The sequence below is a fragment of the Neolamprologus multifasciatus genome, chromosome 7 (genome assembly GCF_963576455.1).
Source record: "Neolamprologus multifasciatus chromosome 7, fNeoMul1.2, whole genome shotgun sequence".
Classification (NCBI taxonomy): Eukaryota; Metazoa; Chordata; class Actinopteri; order Cichliformes; family Cichlidae; genus Neolamprologus; species Neolamprologus multifasciatus.
This window is the reverse complement of record NC_140445.1, coordinates 64,360,850-64,381,721: the sequence shown is the minus strand read 5'-3', so window position 1 is coordinate 64,381,721 and position 20,872 is coordinate 64,360,850. Positions and strand designations below refer to the sequence as shown.

At 38.3% G+C, this 20,872-nt stretch overlaps 2 protein-coding genes across 2 annotated transcripts in view; one reads left to right on the top strand and one right to left on the bottom strand.

Moving 5' to 3' along the window:
- The first annotated feature begins 375 nt into the window (after positions 1-375).
- On the top strand, positions 376-19,996 carry cracr2aa (calcium release activated channel regulator 2Aa). Its single transcript, XM_085165080.1, has 18 exons — positions 376-567; positions 2,842-3,237; positions 4,676-4,787; positions 4,868-5,048; positions 8,392-8,538; positions 8,792-8,882; positions 8,990-9,085; positions 11,089-11,276; positions 11,744-11,815; positions 12,853-12,898; positions 13,056-13,135; positions 13,243-13,588; positions 13,714-13,846; positions 14,093-14,174; positions 14,407-14,521; positions 15,634-15,735; positions 16,392-16,468; positions 18,798-19,996. Exons 2-18 carry the CDS (start codon positions 3,028-3,030, stop codon positions 18,883-18,885), a joined length of 2,166 nt encoding a protein of 721 aa, XP_085021206.1. The 5' UTR covers positions 376-567; positions 2,842-3,027; the 3' UTR covers positions 18,886-19,996.
- A 164-nt stretch (positions 19,997-20,160) lies between these two features.
- The window catches only part of LOC146515885 (protein arginine N-methyltransferase 8-B), a 36,120-nt gene continuing 35,408 nt past the window's right edge, over positions 20,161-20,872 (bottom strand). Inside the window, exon 10 of the mRNA XM_085165091.1 lies at positions 20,161-20,872. This exon is cut by the window's right edge and continues 1,042 nt beyond it. The gene's annotated coding sequence lies outside the window, so the exon portion shown is untranslated.

Below are 20,872 nucleotides of genomic sequence, written 5' to 3'. Positions count from 1 at the left end.
TAATTTTGTCCTTGATAATTTTCCAATTAAAGTCCTTCATCAATGTCTACCATAAACAAAAATGTGAATACCACTCACACAATACGATGGTTCTTGTGTAGACATAAGGATTCATTACACGTAAAACCTGTAACACAACCTGTAAAACAACGACACAACCTCTCTTTTGTGTCTTAAAACAAGCTGCAGGGCACACTCTCTTACGAATTTGTGTTATTTCCTCATACTTTACAAAGTTAGTGTAGTATAAGGAAATACTGCTAATACTACCAAGAAGGATAACACATCTTACAAGAAGTTTCCTCGCGGCTGACGGTGGCTCCTGAGTGGCTGCTTACCGCGTGTGGACTTCCTTGTTACCGTTGCTACGGTTACCAGCAATGACTTGGCTGAAGTCCCTCCCTCCGAGTTTGCCCCGTCAGTGCTGCTCACTCAAGTTCCTTTACACACACACCCAACCACACAAGGGAGTTTATAGTAAACAGTGAACTTCATATGAAGCGGATGAGGCTGATACAGCGCAAGATATTTATTTTCTTCTACTTGAATTCTACTTTTTAGTCACGGGTACGTACTTTACCCATTCCCCGCTAAATACTTAGTAACAGGTTGCACATTGTCGTTGTTGCTAGCCAAACGTTACAACTGTATGTTTTCGGGAAGACTTTTTAATATGTTCATGCAGTACGTTTGTTTGCACTGTTGTTATTGCAGTACTTTTATATTGAGAAGATTTCAGTTGCCGCAGGAAGTTTTACAACATCGGAAATGAAGTAAACGTTACGTTTTAACTTGTCAAGCCACACGTGAACTGAAACCTGAGCTATTCTTTTCTGTTAGCTTTGTCTCGTTTACCATGTGACGATTAATTTGACTGCTTGACAGGTGTAACGGGTATTTATTTAACAAATTGAAGTTGGACATACTCCACCCTGTGGCGGAAAATCGACGGTTGTTATATCTAGATGCCGTTGACTTTTTAGGAAGTTGAGTGAATATTTTTGTTTGGCAGCTTGTGACACGTGAAATATTCTGCCGACACATGCAGCGATATAAAAACATTGGACGACTTGGCAGAAGACAGGCGGTTATGACCCGCTGAACTGAAATAAAAACAGTCCCAGTCATTTGTTTTAAGCTGTGCATTAAAATGTATTTGCTGTAAATACAGGTTCAAACTACAAATGTGACTCTTAATCAGTTTTTATAAGAGGAAGAAAGCAGAGGACAGTTTACATGTTGTGAAATATTCTGACGATGTGTTGCAAAAAAGTCCACTTTTTTTTTGTCAACTTGTTAAAAAATTTCTGAAGAGGATTATTATTAGACTTTATATTTAATTGTAGTTGTCATGAACAGGTCTGAGAAATGCCACCTCAGTTTGGCCAGTTATTGATCTGTGACGGGCTAGTTGAAAGAATGGAAAATAAAGGTTATGACTGTTGTGTTTAGTTGGAGACCAACAACTTAAATTGTCTCAGTCTAGCCCTGACCACAATGTTTGCTTAAATGCTGCTAACTGCTGTGGCTCTAACAGCTGTTACATGCCAACCCCAGAGACAGATAAGGCAGCTATGCAAAGCAGGTACCTTTTATGTGTTTAAACACTGGATCTTAGGAAAAGGGCAGTTTTCTGGCAGTGAAAACAAGGATCCAGGCATTAAAAAAAGTATTTATTTGTTTTCTCTAAAAGTATTGACAACATTTCCAAGTTTTAACACAGGAGGCATTAACTTTGTGTGCTTATGTGGTTAAAGGCTGGAACGATTATAGACAATATTATTGTTGATATTATGAGCCTGAGGAAAAAAGCACTACATCACCCTCTTGAAACAGCAATTCACCTTAGTTCCCTTTCTTGTTTCCTCTGAAATTCTTAATCATTGTCTTTTGCATAGACCTCATGAGGCTTGACATGCTAAATGTTACACAATTGTAGCATATTAAACAATAGCTAATATTGCTTAACAGTTTATGCAACCATTGAGATGGCTGAACACCAAATGCTGTAATAGATAAATGTAAAACGTTAAATCTGTGGTAAAATGTTTACTTTATCGTCAAGGTTTGCCAAACCAGTTTAGATTAAATATAATACAGACATTTTTAAGTCAACTTTATGAGCAAAGCAAATATGAATCATTTGACTTGCCCTTAAGTTTGAAGGTCCTTCCATGTGGGTTTGCCAGTGTGTGTCTGAACCTGCTTTCTCATCTGTTCTTTTACCTGCCTACATGCATGTCAGATTTTTCCCCTGTCTGTTCCACATGTCTGCATTTGCGTAGGTCATCACACACAGCTTCAGAAGCTGCTGTTTATAAATCGATTGAGCAAAGTCACAGTGCACAAGTCGAAGGCAGTCTTCCAAACCAATGCACACAGAACTGTTGTCTGCATAAAACCCACCAGTAGTAGAGAAATCAGTCAATATTTCCTGGCAAAGACCACCCTCGTCATACCACAAGTTTCAGCTGCAGTTTTGGGTTTACTTGTCAGATGACATTACTTTCAGCAGCAGCCGTCATCCCTGAATGTAAAGAGAAGAGCAGCAGTAGTTTTAGGTGTGCAGCGCGTACTATGTTAGTCAAAAACAGAATCAGGATTTGTTGTAAAACTACACATTTTAAATGAGTGATTCTTGTCTGTTATACGATTGTAACCAATTAATATTAGTTTAATTAGATGTATCAAACAAACTCCCTTTTATAGACTTCGTGTTTTTATGCAAATCTCTCATTTCTATACAATTTTATGTACTTTTGCATATAGAACAACAACAAAAAAAGATATATTTAATGGGAAAGCAGTCATAACTGAACACTCTTTTTATCTCTCTCATAGGTTTGATCTGGTAATTAAAGAGGTGGTTGCTAAGAGATGACAGTCGGTGACATTGGTGAAAGCCTCAGATGTTCAGCAGACTGAAGCTCCACTCGTTTGGGATCTTTTTCCTGCACGCCTCAGTCTGTACCTGGCTCATATGAAGGACGTGGCAAACGATCTTCTATCAACAAACTCATAGTTACCATGGCAGCTTTTACTGCTCCATTTGCCAACGCCAGTGCCATGAACTCCATGTTGGCCCATACCGCCTGGCGAAGCCAAGAAAGCAATGATGAGGCAAGTATGAGTGGGAACGGGAACGTTGGACAGAACACTATCCTGGAGAAAACCCACGAGTTCTTCCAGATGTGCGACATCGAGAACAAGGGTTTCATCACCCGACGGGACATGCAGGTGAGGCTTCTGGTTTAAGGACGACTGATAAAGTTCTGCTATCTTTAAACTAGTGTTATAATCTGTTTTAACATTACTAAAAATAATTTAGTTCATAGTAGCCAGCAGAAGAATTAGAAAACATAATTACTACCAACTTTAATCATTCCTAATCAGTGAAGTTTTTGCACTGTTTCAATCATTATTCTAAAACCACAGTTTACACATCACATTTTTATTGTGTTTAAAGATAACAGGTCATCATTTATCCAGAATAATATGCAGGGATGTGTCTGCACACTCATTAATGATGCTGAACAGGACACGGATACGACATGCACACCCTTTTCAAAGCGACATAATAGACACTCAGAGACAGAGAGCCATGCGGAAGCTTTGTCATGCAGCTCTTCCACTCACATTATTGTGCAGATTCAGATATTCATCCAGGCCACGGCTTCCACTTTGATGAAGCACTTCTAGGCTCTTGCTCTGAGGAGGACAAACGCGTAGAAGATAAGCTTTGATCTGCGGTTTATGATAATGGTTTCTAATTTAACTAGTAATGATGACGGCAGTCCAGTCCTCAAAATTATTTATATGAACATCTGCACTGACTGCTCTCTACTTAAAGGCAATACCTTGTCGTGTTACAGGGTTTGTTTTCACACTTTGCTTTCAGCTGACGACGACTGTGACAATATAACGGCTAAATAAACAGCGCGGCTTAAGTTTATTTTCACTGTTGACATTGCAATTTCAGTGGCGGAGTCATTTTCACTTGGCTTCACAGCTTAAAATACATTTCCAACCACGATCACGAAGGGGACGGCTTTACAGTTGAACTGTTTGCCAACATAAGGGATGTGTTCTTCAGATAACACTTCACAGGAACAGCTGATAGTTGTAGAAAGATGGTATCAGTTCTGTGTCCCTGCCCTAGATTTTAAGGGTGAGCATCAGTCAACATTTGCAAGTGTAAACATCACATAAACTCAAGTTGCTTGCAGAGGTGTGGTTGTGTTGGCTTTTGTTAAAGAAAAGAAGTTGCTGTCATGTGCAGTTCTTTAGGAGAATCTCTCTTTCCCACGTTCCTTTGGATTAACCTTTTAAAGCCTTAAATTCTTAAAGATTATGAGAGATTGATAGTCTTGCGTCGCCATCATTTCCAGTGGAGATGCCGATGGTCACAAACTGAAGGCTGTAGCTACACGAGAAAGATTGTTTCACTGCATGAGTGTGAAACAGTGTTTCGCTAAACAAGATATATATCTGTTAAAGAAGCTTTAGAGCTAATTTGGTTCAATTTAGAATCACCAGGAATAAAAGGAAAATAACCTGACTGTTCCTTAGCTCACAATTTCCACTGCGCACGACTCTCCTTATAAAACTCTACTGTAAAGTTACAGTACTAATAATGTCCTTGAATATCTGCTGTATTTTCTGTCTTGATTAACAGAGGCTGAACAGTGAGCTTCCTCTAAGCGCGGAGGAGTTGGAGAATGTATTTGATACCCTTGATTCTGATAACAACGGATACCTCACCCTGGAAGAGTTCTCCTCCGGCTTTAGTACGTTTTCTCTCTGTTTCATGTTCAAATAGGAGCATCACACTTCTTATTAATCATCTAAGCTCTTGATCTTTTTTTAGGTTCCTTTTTGTTTGGTAATGCCATTGCTGAAGAGGAAGTCATGGGGGAGAAGAACAGCTTGCCAGAGGTCCTGTACCAGACACACACAGAAGAGGGTCTGGCAAAAGCAGAAGAGGATGAGGAGGAAAAACACTTTTGCATGCTTATGGAGAGCCTTGGAGCCAACAATGTGTTTGAAGAGTGAGTACCGTATGAGTGTCTTTGCACACCTTTGTGCATGTTGTACATTAAATTTGAAATGAAAACCTATTTAAAGCCTGACACTTTAGTCAGCATGAGAAAAACTTTGTTTCCACTTATAAGCAAACCTCTTGCCTCTTGGTAGAGTATGTCTGCTTAAAATTTCAAGTCATTTTTATATGATTACATTACAAACATAGTAATTTGGTGTTAAGCATTAGAATTTTCAAAGAAACTTGACTTTCTGTCACAATCAGCAGGGCTGACTGTGTGTAGAGTGAAGGGTGGACCCAAATGCAGACAGAAACAAAATGTGAAACATTACTTGAATAACAGAAAACGAGCCGTTTGTTGAGGCTGGCAAAATAACTGTAAACAAAAGGCAAAATGCAAGGCTAACAATAAACTAAACTGGGTGAGCTAAATTAACTAAAAACCTACAACAGGAACATGGACTTGACATGAGGAAACTTGACACAACTTCTTGGCTTGCAAACAAAGCAGACGATCTGAACTTGACACACTGAAAACAGAGGACTTAAATACACAGGAGGTGATTCGGGGAAGTGGGAACACATGGAGGAACAGCTGACTGACATGAGCCTAATGACAGGACAGGGGAAGTGAAACTAAATACAATGAACAAAGAACACACGACTCCTTCAAAATAAAACAGGAAACACTGAAACTAGACATGACAACACAAGCTTAACAGACCTAACACGTGATGAACGATACAAGAACTCAAACATAGAAACCAAGGAAACAATAAATAATAACTGCCTTTCCTTAACTAAAGCTAAATAGGAATGACACAAACTAATCACAAATCTAAAATGAGACAAATACAAAATGAACTCAGAGCGCTGGGTGAGAGACCCAGCCTGTGACACTTTCTCAAAATCTGTATACTTAAAACTGCCTTCACAAACCTCATTAATGTAAGTGTTCATGTTTTTTCCTCTTTCATGACTGCTTCTTTGTAACTGCTGTTGAGGTCTGTTTAGAGTTTTCTTTGTTAGCATGAAAGCTATGTAGTAACAGACTCTTACGAAATGCATGACTAGACTAACCTTTAACAAGCAACTCTAACTCAATAAAAGCAAACAGTAGTGGAGGTGGATGCCTGACTTACACATCCTGTTGGCTTCCACCTACCTGGTTAGAGGTGAACAATGACATTTTAGTTCAGATGAATTTGTGCAGCACTAACTGATATTGATTTTGGGCAGACCTGGAGAATAAATATTTCAAAATGTTTCTGACTTTCTTAGTCTAATAACTTAAAGGCATGTTGATAAGCTGTTGTTATTCTGTTCCATAGTAGGAACAGAATGTAACAGGTTATAGATGTTCCAGAAATCAACACTTGTTGCTTTTATTTAATATATTTTTCATTTTGTGTAATGTACTGGGATATTTATAGTTACAGCTTTTTGTATTTATTAGAGCTGTTGTTATATTTTCCATATTTTGTAATATTTTTGCAATATATAATAAATTGTATTATTTAATTTAGTTTAGTTAGTTGCTATTATTACTGTGTTGGACAAACTGTGACCACATAATATCTCTGGGATGAATAAAGTGATTCTGATTACAGCTGCTTAGGAGGGCATTGGGGGCTCCACCTGCATTGACCTAAAGCTGTTTGGTCTTTGACCAATATTTAGCAATTTCAGGGTCTGAAGGTGTGAAAGACTTTCAGGATGGAGAACCTTCACACAGCAGCTTGTGACTTTCAGTATTAGTGTCCCATTTCAAGTCAAATGCTCTAATTTTGCACCAACTACATGATATCTACCTTAAAGTCATCGTTTGTTTGTTTTTTAGCACCCAGATAAAATAAACTGAAAATAGAGTTAGGCGATCTAAAATAAAATACAGCAAATTTTATAGCAAGATAAACTAAATGAGGGAAATAGAGATGAACTAACAGTGTAAATGTGGCATGTAGTCGTTGCCAGGGAACAGAGGGGAACGGGAACATTTCTGAATAAATTCTGTGCATATGGTACTACAGGGTCAGTTGTCAGAAGACAATAGGACGTACCAGGTTGTATGAAGACCAAATCAGAAGCAAAGGACCTGCTCAGAAGCTGATTAGTAAAAATCTGTGAGGAGAGGTTACTATAGCGACTCCTGCCAGTGGCGGTGGTTGAGGGTCACATACACTTCTGTGTACCTCAGGGTCAGGCACAGAGAGCTCGCCAAACAGAATTTAAGCTCTGAAGCAAATGCTTTCCAAGCAAAAATCAAAAGTTGTATCGTAAGAATTCCTTCACTGCGAGCAGCTGCAACTTCTCATCTAGAAAATACTAAATTTTCATGTTTGTAGAGTTTATTATATGGACGAGGTCACAGTGTAAAAACAACCTCTGACTCTGATTGTCAGACTTAATGCTATTTCTGTTTTCTTAATGCATTGGTTGTAGACATTGAAGCACATAAAAACATTTAAACCAGCATGAAGAGCGTTATAGTTAGATTCTTACAGTGCAATAATAATTATCAATTTCTCAAGGTTAAACATAAAATATCCTTTTAAAAATGATGTGATACCGGAGGAGCTGCTTTTATTCATTGTTATTGTCATGTGCTGTTGCTGTGGTAAACTCTCTAACATTCCCCACCGCATTACTTCTATTTTTCGTCCAAATAACGGTACTTTTTTCCTCATGAACCCTTGTGACAAAGACATCTTTGTCATTCGTGCATTTGTTTCATCTCGTCTGGACTATTGTAATTCTTTGTTTACTTGTTTATGTAAAGCCTCTTTGGAGCGTCTGCAAGTCGTTCAGAACGCGGCTGCAAAGCTTCTGACCAAGTCCTCCAAGTCCTCCCATGTCACACCCCTGCTGATCCAGCTGCACTGGCTCCCCGTTAAATTCAGAATCCAGTTTAAGGTTTTGACCTTGACTTTCAGGGCTCTGCATGGACAAGCACCAACATATATAAGTGAACTTTTGGATCCATACATTCCCAGCAGGTCCCTGAGGTCATGTGACCAGGGCTTGCTTGCTGTCCATCACACGAGGCTGAAAACAAAAGGCGACAAAACTTTTGGAACTGTGGCCCCCAGATTGTGGAACTCTCTCCCTTTGAGCCTGAGATCTGTGGACTCAGTGGTCGCTTTTAAAAAAACAGCTAAAAACTCATCTTTTTAAACTTGCTTTTGGTTGATTTTTATTTTTAGGTTTTAGCTTCTGTGAAGCACTTTGTGATTTTTATCTTGAAAGGTGCTATATAAATAAAGTTTTACTTACTTACTTACTTACATCTGATATCAGTAAATGAATTCGGCTTAGCCGCTGCAATTATCTGCTTAATTTTGTCCCATCAGTCCTGCTGAAGTGCGCAGTCTTTGGGCCCAGCTGCGCCGGGATGAACCACACCTTTTATCCAATTTCGAGGACTTCCTAGGTAGAGTGACATCCCAGATCCGAGAGGCCAACCAGGAGAAGAGGGAGATGGAGAGTGCTCTCAAAAGGTCAGAAAACATTCATGTATATTTGATGCAGTCGTCATGACAGGTTGAAATATTATTGGAGGTTTTTCAGATTTGAATGACTCACAGTGCTGCGGCAAAGCTCCTTAATCACTGTGTAAATCATTCACAGAAGCTTTTCTCTCTAGTGCATTATTATTATTTTAGTGATCAATTTCTATAGATCTGTTATGTCAACAGGGATATTTATATATATATTGCACAATATTATATCTAACTATTATATCTAAATCAGGAAAGCAGCAACACATGATAATGAGATCCAGCGACTATACGAGGAGATGGAGCAGCAAATAAAAAGTGAGAAGGAGAGAATTGTGCTGGAGGTACAAAGCAATCACTGGTGTTTTCTGTTAGAGTCGACTTACCTTTGCTCTGTCAGATGTTTTGCATTTTAATCTGACTTTTCAACTTTGTTCTTTGTCCACTGAAGGACTATGAGCGGTTTCTGTCTCGCAGTCAGGACCTGGAGCTGCAGCTGTCCCGTAAGGAGAAGGCGCTGGAACAACTGTTCCAGAAACAGAAAAGAGTGAGCTGAATTTAGCTGAATGATTTCCTCCACTGTCCCACGCTGGAGTATTTAGATGAAATCTAATAGAGAGAAAAGAAATTACAGATGAAACTCTTTAACCCAAGTGAGGTAAATTCAGTTGTTAAAACATGTGAGACACGACAGATAACAGAATCATAAAGTAATTCACTCTTGACCATAAATGTTAGACAGATAGTTGCAGGTTATATCACACCTTTATGCTTTTATGATTAATTACCAAGCTGAACATTAGTTCTGGTCATGCTGGTTTGCTGTTTATGCAGAACAATCAACAACATCGTAATGGCTGCTGAAGCTTAAACAGCATCCAGTCTGATGCTGATTATTCTCTTTTACTGGTTTATGCACCGAATGCACTCCAGACCACAAGTGTTTGGACGGTTTCACATGGCTTTAAAACGAAGGCATGAATAATGCAAATAACTCAACACAGTGTCCAAAAGTTACAATGCGGAAAACTTTTATTTTTTTCTTTGTGCATCTTTGTGGCATTTTGACACCTGTGGGATTGTTATTCTCCACAGACTTTGAGCCTCTAGTTGAAACGGCACGCTGTTTTATCCTGTTACCTGAATCATAACTGGAAAAATGCCTAAAGTATACAGAAGCATCCTGCACGCTCACGTTCAGACAACTCCTTTAAAGCGTATTAGACAACGTCACATTACTAACAAGGACAAGAATCCTAAACAGCAGGTTAAGAGGCTGTATAATCACGACCAGTGTTGGTCAAGTTACTTGAAAAAAGTAATCAGTAACTAATTACTGAGTACTTCCCCAAAAAAGTAATCCCGTTACTTTACTGATTACTTATTTTCAAAAGTAATTAATTACTTAGTTACTTAGTTACTTTTTAAAAACACGATTTACAACCTGAATAGGTGATAAAGTGATAGATCTTTCAGCCCAATTCTACTTTTTCTACATAATCATCATACAAAATGTAATCAAATGGAAAAGTCTCTTTTTAAAACTTGTTTTATTAGTTTTAATCTTTTAACTTTATGCATCAAGCAAAAATTTAATTATCTGCAACATTCTCTGACTGGAAGAAATTTGTTTAATATTTAAACCTATTTTCTGCACATTCCAGCACATAAAATAAAACATTTTTTGTGTTTACACTCAGTCTTTCAAATAGATGCAAGTAAAACACAGCAGAAAATAAATAAAGTCAAAGACTAGCGGTCCTGTTGCTCTATTTTCACCTGTAAAGCAGGAGTGGGGTAGGCGGAGGGTTACCCTGGTGCAGGTGTGCAGCGGTCAGTGGAAGAATCCGCGAGTTTCTCTGTGAGTTTCCCATTACGTCGTAGCTACTCGGAGCTTGTTTGGAAGTTTAGGGGTTTTTTCGCTGTAAAAAGAAGTTTTCTTCCCACGCACAACGGACACTAATGTTTTTGTCACTTTTTATGGAATCAAACTCAAAGTAAGGTCAGTACTTCCACGCTTTAAACGCTGCACGCTCATACTCTCTCTGCACTCGATATATGATCCATTGTTGATCTGCACACAGCTGTTGTCACGAACGTCGCACTCGCTTACGTCACTGTCATGAGACAATCTCGCAATAAAATCACGGTTTTAGTAACGCAGTAACGCAGCGTTCCTACGGGAAAGTCACGGTAATCTAATTACCGTTTTCGCAATAGTAATCCCTTACTTTACTCGTTACTTGAAAAAAGTAATCAGATTACAGTAACGCGTTACAAGTAACGCGCTACTGCCCATCTCTGATCATGACTGGCTAATTTAATCTGATCTTAATGCAGTAACATATCTGATGTTACTGTATCCTAGCTTCATGCTGTCTGCTAACATTCGTCATATCAATAGAAGTTAAAGTTGCATCAGGCATTTATAATGAGTATTCATGAAATGCTGTCGTATTTAAAGAGACAGTGTAACCAGTTATATTTATCTATCTTATCTGAGGTGTCTTCTTTTCCTTTTTTCTTTTTTGGCTACCCACCTACCTCCAGCTGGAGAGTCAGTGCCAGGAACTACACAGCGAGCAGCATGTGACCAAGGTGGAGAATGTGAAGTTAAAGCAGACAAATGACGAGTTGGCACAGGAGCTGGAAAACACCTCCCAGGAGCTGATGTTGGCACAGGAGCAGCTGAGTTTACTGCAAGAGCAGTCCACACGGCTACATGAAGAAAAAGAGATGTAAGCGATGACTGATCTCGGTTCATCTGATGTTTTGGCACCTCGAGCTCTCAGTCTCTCAATTTCTTATCTGTTGCTGATTGATTAGGATGCAAAACTTTGATACTGAAGACATAAATATAATATATAAAACAAAGTAATGTCCACCATACTTTTTACTGTCATCATGCAAACCGACGGTTAATAAGCTATTAAACATCTAAAAATATTTACAAAAGTATATGAACTCGTAGAACTCATACTCTTACTCAAGTATTTCTGATTTCATTGGCATTTATTCTTATATATTGACTTTTGTATGAACCCACAGTCTGTCAGTTGTGTTTTTTTTAACTACTGATGCTGTAAAAACTGTTTCGAAACACTATAAACTTGATCAAGTCATATGTGAGAAGTGTAAATGCAAAATACAGTATAATGCAATCACAGAGTATTAATAATCACTGATGTCTTGCTGTTTAAAATAGAGAAATATACAGAATAACTGAAGGCCTGCAGAGAGAGCGAGAAAGTCTCCTTAAACAACTGGACCTGCTAAGGTACGGATCAGAATAAAGAAGGCACAGCTGTACATGTCTGCTTTAGAAAGAATAGGAGTGTACAGAAACATGACATGAGTGTTGGGTGTTTTGTCTCTATTTCTTTCCCACTGATGAGCTCCAAAGCCAATTTTCGCAACCGAAACAAGTTATCGAAGAAAGTAATTTCTTTCTGTTTTCATGTGAGATTTGTTGTTTAACTAAATCAGAACAGCGCTGAGGAGCAAACATCTCAGTTGGTAATTCATCTTTTACAAGTGTACCAGTCCCATAACAAAGAAAGACTGATTAGTTTCTCAGCCTCAAAGCCTTTTCAGAAGATGAGTTTTTGATCATTTGAGGCTGCTTTTGAAAGAAATGTTGCTTTACAGTAAATGACAGCGATTCCTATCCGATTATCCAAAGGCTTTTTTCTGTAACTCCAGACCGCGTGTTTGGACGGTTTCACGTCTCTGTCTGCAGCACCGACAATTTGAAATGAATGAATGAATAATGCATCAAGAAAATAACTCAACACAGTGTCCAAAAACTGAATGGGACAAACCCTTTTTTTGTATTGCATTTTTACGTCCAGCATGATTGTTATCCTGCACAGACAGTGGGCTTCCATATGAAATGGAACACTGTTTTATCCTGTTATCTGGATCACTGGAAAGTATGCAGGAGCATTCTGCATGCTCACATTCAGCCAGCTCCTTTAAAACGTGTATCGAGCATTACAAGAATCCTAATCATCAGGGCGAAGATGTGGCATAATGATGACCGGTGAATGTAATCTGATCTTAATCTGACCGACTTGCGTTGCACTTGCTGTGGACCAAAACGGCAGCAGTCGCAACAACAACGACACATTGGCTGAAGTGTCTGAACTGAATCTAACAGAGAAAAGTTTCTGTTGATGATTTAAGTATAAAGAAGGTTTTTCAAAAAGATTTAATTTGAAGAACAAAGAAATTGCGCCTTGGATATATTTGAATGTTTGAACCACTTTGACTGAAGTTCTCAGTCTTTCTTTTTGATCCCTTCTTTCTTTTCAGGGAGATGAACAAACATTTACGAGATGAAAGGGACATTTGCTATCAGGTGTGTTTCGTGTGTGAATTTCATTCCCTTGATTATTTAAATTTACCCTCTCAGTTCATTTTATTTTTGTCCTTTTTAAAAATGTTGCAAATACAGTATATATATAAAAATATCAGACTCTCGTGCCATATTGTAAATAAACACTGTGACTCTGCAGAAACCAAAGAATTCTAAAACATCGGGTTTGAAGCCTTTAATTGGTGTCGGGAAACGCATAAACACAGATGTCTTCAAAAGGTAACAAATGTCATTACATTGAATGGAAGGCAAGCCGAAGCTTATACAGCCTTGGCTATTTATTTTATGTATTAATGTTTATTGTATTTGTTGCTTTCTATCTGCAGTGAGGATGAGGAGGAACTAACCTCCAGCTCTATGAGGCACCGCTTAGTCAATGGGTCATGCCAGCCGTTTTGTGCAGCACAAGCAAGAGGCCAAGGACATCTCCGGAGAATCATTTCAATTGAGGAGGACCACCTCCCCTCCTTCCTGAATGACTGTCAAGTCCAAACCCCACTTCAAGAATGCAATGAAGGAAAGAAGCTCTCAGATAATGAAGACAATGTAGACTTGGTGATGAGCGACATTCATCCTCGCATGTCTTCAGCTTCGCACCAACAAAGCATGGAGAAAATGGAAACCCCCTCGTCTCCGAGAGGCCAGCCTGTTGGCAAAGAGAACAGCATGAATGTAAGCTTCGCTGTTGTAGCGTCAACTTTCTCACACATGAAATATGCGAGCCTTTTCCTGACTGGCAATAAAAAGGGAGTTCCCAAATCCTTTAGGGCTTATTCCTGTTCATCCTGTTTCTTTAGGAGGAAGTTAGCACTTTAGCACCTGAACGCCTCTTCAAGATCGTCCTGGTAGGAAATTCTAGTGTCGGAAAGACCTGCCTCCTACGACGATTTTGTGATGACGCCTTCCACCCTGGCACCTCCGCCACTGTGGGTGCGTATTTTATGGTGTAAACAGACATTAGCTGGTTTAAGAAAAGCATTCGAAGCTCTGTGGTTGACCTCGAGCTTTGTATGCGTTTGCCTGCACAGCACTAAGTGTAACAGTTGGTTATGACAGCTGTCAGCAATGAGCGTTCAATCCAGGGCTGAAATAGCCTTAAACACGATCAAACTGTAAAGTATAATAACCTTTGGCGTTATATGCTTATGATGTCATTTGTTTTGTCTGAATGTGCAGGTATAGACTACAGTGTAAAAACAATAGCTGTGGATAACAGCCAGGTGGCGCTGCAGCTGTGGGATACAGCAGGACAGGAGAGGTGAGCTTTTCAGACACTGTCAGGTGTGAATTTGGCTGAGATCTTTAAACTTTCTAAATGAGATGTTCTCAATGTTCTCAACTAACAGAAGCAATGATCAAACAAAACGTTTTTTTTCTTACGCGGTGACAAAACATTCGCATATTTTTACCTTTAAAGAGGCAGAAAAAGCACTTTTCCATTATGTAAGCTGTACCCATAAATTTGCTACTTCCTCCTGCTTGTCCTGCAGGTATCGAAGCATCACCAAGCAGTTCTTTCGTAAGGCTGATGGTGTGGTTGTGATGTATGATATCACTACTGAGGAGAGTTTCACAGCTGTAAGACAGTGGCTCACTAGTGTTAAGGTAAGGCAGTCACAAAAACACCACAATCCCATTTTTGTGTTTTGCTTTATTTTGCTTACCTGCCATAAAAAACAAACAAAAAAAATTACATTAAAAAACAATTAATTAAGTAATATTAAAGCAAAATTGAATTTAAATAATGTTGAAATTGAAAGAGTATATGAGACAAAATTTTAGGAGTAATTATTGATGATAAACTTTGTTGGAAGCCCCACATAGAACATGTGAAACAGAAATTATCCAAGTCTATTTCTATTCTTTATAAAACAAGAGATTTTTTGAATAAGAACTGCCTTTATTTATTGTATACTTCCCTTTGTTTGCCTTATATGACCTACTGTGCAAAAATTTGGGGGAACACATACAAAACATATTTGGATTCAATATTTAAATTGCAAAAAAGAGCTATTAGAATAATAAATAAAGTTGGATATAGGGAGTCCACCAACCAGTTTTTTTGTAGGATCATCTATGTTAAAATTCATGGACGTTATATATTCTAAAACTTTAGGAATGATATATCGTGTGATTAAAAACAATGTTCCGATTTGTATTTTAAGTATGTTTCAACTAAGAGATGGAAAATATGATTTTGAGGGGGTCTTATGAGTTTGAAATGCCTAAAGTGAACCAATGTTAAGTATAGATGTGTGTCAGTGTTGGGAGTGAAATTATGGATGAACTGAAGATGTGTTTTTCTTTGTCATTCTTCAGGAAGAAAAATTAGTATTATACAAGGTTATAGAAATTTGGTTTGTTAAAAAATTTTTGTGTTGATTTAATTTCTTGATTTATCATTGATTTCTTTTCAAACTGTTATTTCAAACAACTTATTTATCAATGCTATTTATTTTCTTGGTTAAGGATTATAATTTTTCTATGGGGGTAAGGGATAGGATAAGTATAAGCCATAAGGCTTCAGCCTATTCCTTTTTCGGTTACTGTTTGAGTACTTTTATGTAAAATTATAATCTGTTGTTGTTGTTGACTGAAATAAACATTTCAATTAAAAAAAAAATTAAAATATTTAAAAAAACAAGGCACGTATGAACTTAATCCCAGTGGACACAGATGTGTTTTAGCCTGTGCTCTTTCCTTAACTTGCTTCACAGGAAGGGGCAGGTGAGGACATCCCCGTCATGCTCCTGGGAAACAAAACAGACAAAGAGACTCAAAGAGAAGTTCAGAAAAGTATCGGCGAAAGATTAGCCAAGGTCTGTGTGTGTTGTTTCTGCTAAGCATGAGGTTCTGTTTTAGTCACTGTTAGTTTCTGGTCAGTCATACTACAAGTGAAAGAAACATGAAGAATAATTAAAAGAAAAGAAAAGAATTAAAAGAAGCATGAATTAATAATTAATATTCATAATTTAGGTTTTTTTTATCCTTCTAATCTCTAGCGAGTGTTGTCGTTTCTATAGTTACTGGACAGAGTCTTGTGAACTAATATTGCTATATAAGAAATGTTTTTTTCTTAGTGCTTTTACAATTTTAAGTGTAATTTATTGTCTACATTTCTCAAGGTAGCACAGAAGTCGTTTTAGAATAGAATAGAAATATCCTATTTCCCCACGATCGGAAGGTCGGTGGTTCGAATCCACTGAACAGCTACCCTGAGGTACCCCTGAGCAAGGTGCCGTCCCTACACACTGCTCCCCGGGCGCCCAATGGCTGCCCACTGCTTCACTGAGTGAATGGGTTAAATGCAGAGAGGAATTTCCCCACAGGGGTCAATAAAGTAGACATTCTTTCTTTTACTGTCCTTCATTGGATCATTGGGGAGATTCATGTGTTCCAGCAGTTTTAGTTTTAGTTAAAAGTTTTAGATTTTCTTGTAAGATTCTTTTAATCTGTCACCTTTTGGCTCTTTTAGGACTGCCAGATGACGTTCTATGAGTGCAGCGCCTGCTCTGGGTACAATGTCGTGGAGTCCATGGTTCATTTAGCCAGGTGAGCAAAAACAATGACATTTCTGCAACATTTTGCCCTGCAGGAAAACTGTGGAGTGATTATCAGTGAGACTCTTCCTGCACCAATATACATCTTTATGTATGTTATATGTGACAATACACTACTTAACAAATGTATTAGACCACCTGTAATAAAAGCAAGAAAACAAAAATATATTAGAAACATGTTATTTAATTAAACAAAAATTTTATAGCCAAGTTTGAGTTGGCACACTGGACTTCTTACTTATGAGAAGTCAATAATTAATCAAGCTTAATGTTTAATCACTAAAACTTATTTTTCTGCTCATGAAATGGCAAATGGCCTGTATTTGTATAGCGCTTTACACGTTCAGTGAAGGTAAATAAATAACTGTAATTTGGCATTAAATAAAAACGTGCTTTACTGTTTTCTACAGCTTTTTTGTAAAACAGCACATTTTAAAATTATTCAGTAACAACCGTAATTACAATTTGGCATTTAAAATATAATTTCAGTTACACACCTTGACCATACTACTGGATTAACCATTACAAAAACATAAAACATTTGGTGTTTACCACTACTTTTAACTGGTAATTACTGCGGTAAGTACTGTATAAAGACGTAAGTCAAATGTTTGTAACAATAAGAAAGCAGTCACGTAAAATGCCCAAGTGAAAGTAAAAGAGTAACAGTAACCTGTTTTATGAAATTACTGCTAAAAATTAGGATATTGTAGTCAAAGGATCTTGCAAAGAAAAGCGTCTGGACTTCTTTAAGTTACTTGAAGACGTTTCGTCTTCATCTGAGAAGCTTCTTCAGTTCTAAGGTCAAATGGTGGGGAGTCCCAGATATAAACCTAGTGGGAGTTTCCCCCCACAGAGGGACAAAAGGACCCCTGATGATCCTCTAATCGCCTGAGCCAAGGTGTGAAACTGGGTGTGGGTCCCAATCAGCCAGAGTTTCAGGTGAGCTCATTGTGAAACCTGGCCCCACCTTATCATGCGAATTCCTGAGGTCAGATGGCCCAGGATGTGAGTGGGCGTTAAGGCGTCTGGGGAGGGAACTCAAAACTGGATTATAGATGGCAGAGAGTTGGTGTCGTAAACCACCGCCTCTGTTCAAAGATGGTCGCTCACAGTGGACATAGATGCTTCTTTCACTCCTCTTTCAAACCATCTGTCCTCTCTGTCCAAAATGTGAATATTGGCATCCTCGAAAGAGTGACCTTTATCCTTAAGATGCAGATGGACAGCTGAGTCTTGTCCTGTGGAGGTGGCTCTTCTGAGTTGTGCCATGCGCTTGTGAAGTGGCTGTTTGGTCTCTCCGATGTAGAGGTCTGGGCATTCCTCGCTGCACTGTACAGCAGGATAGGATACTGTAGGTTTGTGAATCTAGACAGCATTATGGTGTGAGTGAGGATTATGGTTCTGGTCTTGGACACAAGAAACAAAAGATAACAAAATGGTTACTAGAATATTTTTCGTTCTCTGAAAACGCAGTGAGGTATCTCACCGTGCGATGGGCCCTATGGCATGATCAGTCCCTGAAGCTCCAGTATCACTCGGCCTGTCCAAAGGGAGCCCTGTTCTGCAGGCAGTAGAGTCTAATAAAAGTATGTGATAACACCAGCACTTGGCCCACGAGTAGCCATATGTCTGATGGAAAGCACTCACAGTTATACAGCAGGTTTCAGTCCTTGGCACACATACATCAGCCAGCTGCTCCTGGGGAAAATAAAAAGTCACAAGTGAGAGCTCAGGACATGGACTGGTTGAACTGGTTACCTTTTCAAACATCCCTAGCGCCTTATCACTATCTAGCAAATTACACAGGAAGATAATGCATGCCGTACACAACAATGAAAAAAAGGTTCCTTCACACCATCTCTCAAACGTCAGCACTTATGAGCCAAACGTGTACTGTAGTTAGCACCCAAGTATCCTGAGTGGTTTCTGTCAGTCCTCAAGGGGGGAGTCCATGCACAGTGTCAGCAGCAGCCACAGACCACGACTGTAACACTAGAGTCAGAGATACCCACTGCCATGCGTTGCATATAGCAGCACTATTAGCACGGGTACTCTGACATGCTAGTTTGCAATTTTTGCTGTCAAATAAAGTAACTTGTTACGACATCTTAACCACTTACAAAACAAACCCAAATGAATGCAAGTGGAATTTACATCACGGTTTCACCAGACGACCCTTCCCATAGCGAGAACAAACTAATCACTGATGAAGACAGAGCAGAGTTAATGCATATGCACGTTTGCATTTTCATGCATCACGATGCACATCAAAGCTCCTGTTAGAAATTGCTACATTTTTGTCTCATTATGTCTCGTAGAATTCTGAAAGAGCAAGAAGACCAAGAAAAGGAGAAGACTGTCCATCTCGTCAGTATCCACTCAGAGAAGAAGAGATCCTGCTGCTGACAGATAAACAGTTGACACTTACACAGAAGCACTACCCTTTACGTAGATACACGTTGTAAAAGTGCGATCACATGTGCAGGCGACAACATATCGTGCTGATTGTCATGACAAAATTGTTTACTCTTTGCATTAAAAGCTCTCTGTTATAAATGTGTGATTTGCCAAACTAGTGACAGTTTAAAAATCACTTATTCACGAGGATGAAGTGAAACACGAGTCATAGCTAGTATGTGGATTTCCCTCCGTGGGTCAGATGTAAATATCACTGAACAAATGTTAAGCTAAGTTCACTCTTTTTCAAGTTAAATGAAGGATACTTACTCACAGTTGAATGTAACTCACAAATTTCCAATATTTAATAATCTTCCAAAAGCTTTGTAGTATTCAAATGTGGAGTTTTTGCTTTTTATATATGAATTCAGTGTTTAAATGTTTCGCCTTTACATCTTTTTCAAACATTTCAGGTGGACGTAATAGTGTGAATAACTGTAGCATACGACTCATTGTCAAACAACATTGCATTTAACACTACTTTTGAAAAGTCTTTGGGGTTCAGGTTTAGATCGCTTTTTAAGTTCGTGCTTAGTCTTTGGACCAAGATTAACTGGTGTTAAATAACATTTCGGGATATTATGGTTGCTTCACTTTAATGAACAAACAAAACATGTCGTTTAGTATTTGTCCCACAGCTGTTATTGTTGGTGTTATTTTATATTTTAGGTGTTGTTATAGCAGTACTGCAAGTTACTCGGCTACCTGTGTATTAACATGAGCTTTATTTTGAAAGACGCACCCTTGTTCCCAAGAGACCAGACAGTTGACAAATATTTATTCAACTTTTCACTTTACTATGTTTGGTGCCAAGTATTTATGAAAATGATATTCCTGTAACTTGATATGTAATTTGTAACAATGTGGCTTTGGTAAAAAAAACAAAACAAAGTACTCTCACTAACAGTGAATCACTACTGCCAGGATCTTGCACATTACTCTAATGTAGACATACATATGTATATAAAAATGGAAATGGCGATAACTTAATAATAGCTATGTGTACAGTTTATGTGAAAAGCACAGGAGACACCATGATATAAAAATATATTGTACAGCATCACCTGGTGGATATGTTTGGACATTGCAGTTTATTGAGTTTTCAAACTTACAGTACATGACAATATGTGAAACAATATATTCAACAATAAAAAAGTAATACATGTGCAATCAGCATGCTGATTTAATCGATTTTTTATAACTTATTCCGTCGCCATGTTTGCGTTTAATAAGTCGGATGTTTGTCCGAATATGTTTTCTTTCTGAATCTAAAGGTGCTCTTTCGATGCAGGTATTATTATAGATAAATAACCTTTAATTTGAATGAACTGTAAGCATAAGTGACTCGTGATATTGCTTATTTGTGCCAATAGCTTTGATCCTGTACACACGATGATCCTGTATAAAATGCACGCGATCAAAGCAATTATCAAACCGTGTGCTCTCAGAGGGCAACGCTGCTTTCTTTTAGTTGGTAATTACATGAGTTTATTATGATGATCTTCATTCACTACCAACATATGCACACATTGTACATTTTGCTTAGAATTTGGTAGCAAGGGCATCTGTGTGTTTTAAGAATGGAGGCTGGATTTGGCAATGTCGAGATCTGTGACGCGTGAGGCGATCCGGAGCACTAATGCGAGGTTTCAGATATGTAAAATATCTGCAGATCTTTACTGAATAAATTCTTCACTGGGCACCTTGGCAATGACTGTAGTAAGAGTACAGGGAGATGAAAAGATCCCCATCAGTACACTGAATCCAGTGTGAATCAAAAGGGGGAGCCTGAGATAAAAACCAAAGAACCATATTTTTTGGTCTGTACGTTTGCTAGAAGAAACCTCATTTTCAGTATCCGTCAGTTTGGTTGAAGCCAAGATATTGGGATATAACTAAAGCAAGTCATCAATATTTTATTGACTCCCTTTGTAAT